This window comes from Palaemon carinicauda, chromosome 43 (genome assembly GCF_036898095.1).
Source record: "Palaemon carinicauda isolate YSFRI2023 chromosome 43, ASM3689809v2, whole genome shotgun sequence".
NCBI lineage: Eukaryota > Metazoa > Arthropoda > Malacostraca > Decapoda > Palaemonidae > Palaemon > Palaemon carinicauda.
In genome coordinates, this window is record NC_090767.1 from 51,216,470 (window position 1) to 51,222,359 (window position 5,890).

Below are 5,890 nucleotides of genomic sequence, written 5' to 3' on the forward strand. Positions count from 1 at the left end.
AGTAGCGATATAATAATGAGTAATTTTCTGTAGATATATATATATATATATATATATATGTATATATATATATTTATATATATATATATATATATATATATTTATATATATATATATATATATATATATAATAACCCACAATGCATGAAAAATAGAAGTTTATTTAGCTTTCGAAGGGACCATCTCCCTTCCTCTTCAGAATACAATGGTTACAAATTTTTGAAAAAGAGTACAGAAAGGTTCTTAAGAGATAAAAAGCCCATTACAGTCTTAGCGAAAATACTTACTTATGTACTTATATGTATGTCCGGTTTAGTGCGCTGCAACAGGGTCATCAACTATCTTGACCGCCCCATAGCTCCAATGTAGCTTGGATCCATACTCCAGTCCAGGATTGAGTTGGTGTTAGGAGATGTCTACCCCTTAACAGGAGGCTTGTCAGGAATTCGCTGGAGCAAAGATGAGAGTTTTCTTTTGAATGGCTCGAATTCTCCAATCTTGTTAATGTGTACTGGGAGGCAGTTCCAGAGACGTGGGCCACTGACAGCGAAAGACTTGTCATATAGACTGTGGTTATAGGCTGCCACGCCCCCTCGCAGAGGAGGAACGACTGCTTTAAAGCCAATCAGAGGCCTAGACAAAAACTGATCTTCAGGTCGTTGCTGACTGATCCATGGAGAATCTTCCACATGGTGTAGCAGGATATACCGTTCTCGTCGGCGTTGCAGTGACATGACGGATAGTTTCTTGAGTCTCTCCCAGTAGTTGAGATGCTGAGCCCCTGCAATTCGTGCAGTAAAAGTCCGCTGAACTCCTTCCAGTTCTTCGATATCCGACACACTTTGGGGATTCCACAGAGGACAACAGTACTCTAGTAGACTGCGTACCATAGACTTGTACAAAGTTAGCATGATGGTAGGACTCGGTTAAAGAAGACGCTGAGAACCCACCCGGCTTTGTGTCTTGCTTTGTTGGCCATATCTTTGATATGAGCAGTCCACTTCAGGTCCGAGGTAACAGTAACTCCAAGATATCTCAGTTGGTCGGAAGGAGTGAGAGTGCCTTTGGACGTTGAATACTGATATAGGTCGGCAGTAAACGGTAATTGTAGCAAAGGATTCCTCCTATTTACTGCATGGCTCATAAACTCGAACTTATTTTCATGCAATGACATGTTGTTCTTAGTTGACCATTGGGGTAACAGTATTCAGATCCTGTTGCAAGAGTACCATATCAGGAGTAGTTGATATTGCTCTCATAATCCTTGTATCCGTCAGCAAAGCAACGAACGACACTATTGCCTACACACAGTGTTATGTTGTTTATGAATATAAGAAACAGTATAGGACCCAGTACGGTTCCTTGAGGTACTCCACTCAAGATTAAGGCTACAACACTGAACTGGCCTTCAATTGCGACTTGCTGTGTGCGATCCTTAAGAAATGATTCGATCTATTTTACAATATTCGGATGGATTCCATACTTGGAGAGCTTCTTGATGAGTAGGGCATGATCCACCTTATCGAAAGCTTTGGCGTAGTCCAAATAAATGCAATCGGTATCATTTCTTCAAGAAAGTTTTCCAGAATGTTATCGAAGTGATGGAGAAGCTGGGTTAAGGAACTATGACCTAACCTAAAACCATGCTGTTGGCTGCATAGAAGACTGTTGGACTCAAGATGGTGGACAAGGCGTTTCCTAATAAAACGCTCAAATATCTTGATGATATGGGAGGTCAGAGATACAGGTCGGTAATTTGAAGCAGTTGCGCGACTCCCGTTTTGTAGAGTGGACAAATAACGGAGTTCTTGTCGAAGGGACGGGACTACACCTGATTCAAAGGATTGTGACCAGAGGATGAAAATAGGTCGTGCCAACGCATGTTTACAGGACTTGAGCAGCACAGAAGGGATACCATCAGGGCCAGGGGCTGAGTCTGCCTTCATGTCATCAATGGCATGTATAACATCTCCTTCATTGAAAAGTAATTGGGAAGTCCTCAAATCTTTCTGTAATTGTCGGCGGTGTAAAGTCTGCTGCAGCAATGTCGACATCTCTTGGGTTGCTGAAAACGGATTTGAACTGGGTTGCAATATGTTGGCTATTTGCTGAGGATCAGTACAAATATTATTGCTTTCATCAAAAAAGCATGCTAATGGTCTGATTTTGCCGGGAAAATCTCTTAGCATAGCTATAAAAGTCCTTTGGATTTGATTTGACCTTCCCGACAGCCACCTCTTCTCTGAAGTGTCTCTCGTTGACAATTGCATCTCTGATGTCGTAGTGGGCAAGAACAATCTCATTGTTAAGACGTTGGATGAGCTCTGAGGGAGTGGAAGGGTCCACGGTTGCCCTCTCTAACCTGCCTTGAAGTCTTCGCTTTTGCGGAGAGGCGATGCAATATGTGAGATCTCTGGCGCTTAGGGGGGAGCTTGGGAAGACAGTGTTCCTGACATATACTAAGTAACATGTCCCTAAAGGTTTCCGGAAAGCAATCTATACGTTAGATTCGAGAACATCATGCCAGTCTACAGCTTCAACTTTACTGCTGATGCTGGAAAAGTCTGCTTTAGTAAAATCAAGTCCCCGGAACGATGGCTGCGTCAAACAACAGAGGAGCATTAACATTTGGCTGACATGGATTGTAGGGATAGGTAAATCTCTATCAGATCATGATATTCTCGTAGGTTTCACATCCACATGGGTCACAAGCGAGGCTGAGTTGGTGAGAAAGAGGTCTAAAGTGTTACCTTGATGTGTGGGTTGGGAGGATGTATTGACTGAAAAGGTGGTTGTTCATAAACTTCTCTAAGAGATCAGTGGATGAGGTTGGTGGGGCGTGCCAAGGGAGGATCCCAGGCAAAGTCTGGGAAGTTAAAAATCACCTAGAAAACAAATATCAAAGTCTTCTTTGCCTTCTGTGTAGTCATGTACCGCACTGAGACATGCCTGGAAATCTGCAAGGGGTGCTGATGGAGGTCTATACAGAACACAGATAATCATCTGGAAGGCTCCGATGTACACATAAGAAGCTGGCAGGAATCTTGGTCAAGCTTCTCCGTATTTGTGATTGGAAGATCACAGTGGGTATAAAGAATAACTCCGCACCAACCATAGTGCTACGGTTGCATCGATGAATATTGTAGTCTTCGATGCTGATTTGAGCGTCGTGAACATATGGTTTTAACCACGACTCCGTGAGAGCTATAAATGGGAGACAGTTGGTCCTTGACTTCTGTCCTGATGACATCTTCAAGGAAAGGTATCTTTCAGCTACACGCACTCCTCGCGCTGGGGGTTCAGCGACTGTATGTTTAACAGTAGGCAGGACGAATATGAGTCATGTTCGGTGGGAAGATCATCGGCTGGCCCGAGAAGTTGTCCTGCCTCCGATGGAACAGCTGTTGAGGATAGTACGGCGTTGGCTTGAAGAGACCGTAGTGGAGTATTGGCTGTTCCAGGGGTAGAGTTGGGTGGGGTTGGGTGGGCCCTGTCTTTCATCAGCATATCCATTTGTTGCTTGTACAGATCCATCTCTAGCTCAAGGACTTGATCTCCCCTAGAACGGTTGTCTTCATTTCGTCTAGGAGAGTCTTCATCCATAAAAAAGACTCCTTTCTCTTGCTTTGATGGAGCTTTATTACCCTTGTGGACAGCGCTTGTTTCTTTCTTTCCAGGCTTAGGCTTGTTCGATGTCGGATCCTTAGCCGTTGTAGTCGGAACGTTGGTATTAGCAGCGTTATCCACTGTTTTCTTCTTTAGCAATCGATTTAGGACGTTTGGTTCCATTTAAATGCATTCGCTTTGTGGTTTATGTCTTTGCCTTTTTTAATCTCCACGGAAGATTAGCAAAGGTTGACATGCAGATATGCACAGTTGTCTCCTTCTTTGCATCCCCTTGTTTCATGAGTGTAGTACCTCATGTATCTTTGGGCATCTTTTGGGGTGAAAAAGGTTGCACTTTTCTTTTCCATTGGCCTCTTTTTTTTCCCAGATAAACCGTGGGGGGCAGGAACCTTCTGATAACCTGGGCATAACATGTTGACATTCTGTTGGGCTTGGACTCAGAAATATCCTGTTCCTTTTTGGCTTTTTCAAGCTCACTTGCTAGGAGCTCTGGTTTGAGAGAGGGTGCGGCTAGTTCCTGATGGTGGGCTTCTTGCCGGGATAGGTTGGCACTCAAGGAAGGTTCCCGGTGTTGTCGATTCCGATGTTGCGAGTTCATCAGGGTCAGAGCCTTTGATGCATTTCACAGTGGTTTGTTTAATAATTCTTTAATAATTCTTTAACAATTCCTTAACAATTCCTTAACAATAGTTACATTGTATTTTACAATATTATTTAAAATACTGATCCAGTTTAAAATTACTTTGAAATATATTAAAATGATTAGAATTCTGAATTCAAACAGCTTCAATCAGTTTCCGTTTGTGTGTATTGATATCAATTTGTCCATATACTTAAAATCTATTGGATGACTTTCCCGTGTCATATGTTTAAAATCAGCGCTATTTTCATCACCTCTTCTAATGGAATCTCTATGTTCTCTTTTTCTTCTTTCAAGGTTTAAAGGGTCACTCGTGAATGGCAGAGGCAAGGGACACATGATGAGCGCTCAAGCCCAATCTCCACCCAAGCTAGGACCAGGGAGAGCCAGACAATGGCTGCTGATGATTCAGCAGGTAGACCTATAGGCTCCCTCAAAAAACCAATCACTAGCTCACAGAGATGGTGAGGTTGCAGACACTAAAGAAACTATCAAGTTTGAGCGGGACTCGACCTCCCGTCCATCAGAACGTCAGGCAGAGAGAGAGAGAGAGTGAGAGAGAGGAGAGAGAGAGAGAGAGAGGAATTTGTTATCTAAGAACCTTAAGTTAAACATCCATGTCTGTTGATATCGCCAGACTAGGTAGGGTTCGATTCCACACTTAAAACTCCTTAGTTCTATTAGTGGCTGGAACCTTACCATCCTTGTTGTTAAAACGTGGGAGCATGGGGGAACTCATAGGGTCTACCTGATTAGTTATGAACAACCATTGCCTGGCCCTCCCTGGTCCAAGATTAGCCGGAGAGGGGCCTAGGGTACTAACCATTATCCTGCTTGCTACAACAATGTCACTTTCCCTCGGCCATTCATGAGCAGCCTTTTAAACCAGCATTTTATCTCTCAGGATAAAATTGCATGCAGAAAGATATTAGTAGAAGCGATAAAAACTAAAAGAAAAAAAATAGCAGAACCATTTCTGGAAAGATACAAAGAAATTTGCAAAAAAAAAAAAACATTAACAAAAACTCTTTGCAGTGAAAGCAGCCATTCAACTTTTTCTGTCACTTATTTTCAGCTGAATTCACATTGTTTGATTCTCCTATTATCAATATAGCTTCGACCTTCGGTTAAGTCTTCATCAGACGTATTGTTGGACACAAGACGTTTAATACTACAGAAGGTAAGACCCAAGTCTCTTTCGTTTAAGGTTACTTTCATTTCAAAATAAGACTCTTTCGAAAGGCTAGTTCGTTGCAGAACAAAGGCCTCAGACATGTCCTTCCACATATGTCTGTTTATGGTGTTTCTATGCTAGTCTATTCCTGCAAATTTTCTTAACTTGTCAATGCATCGTCTTCTCTTCCTTCCCCTGCTTCGTTTGCAATCTCTAGGGACCAATTCTGTTATTCTTAATGTCCACCTATTATTTGTCCATTTATATTTCTTACACGTTAGAATTTACTCTACTTTAGTTTGCTCTCGTCTCCATGTTGCTCTTTTTCTGTCTCCTAGTGTTATTCCCATCATTATTCTTTCCATAGCTATTTGAGTTGTAACTAACTCATGTTCTAAGACTTTCGTAAGGTTCCATGTTTCCGATGCATAAGTCGATACTGGTAGGAC

At 42.2% G+C, this 5,890-nt stretch overlaps 1 protein-coding gene across 1 annotated transcript; it reads right to left on the reverse strand.

Moving 5' to 3' along the window:
- Positions 1-416: 416 nt before the first annotated feature.
- LOC137633868 (uncharacterized) lies at positions 417-911 on the reverse strand. Its single transcript, XM_068366110.1, has one exon. It carries the CDS (start codon positions 909-911, stop codon positions 417-419), a length of 495 nt encoding a protein of 164 aa, XP_068222211.1.
- Between the last annotated feature and the right edge of the window lie 4,979 nt (positions 912-5,890).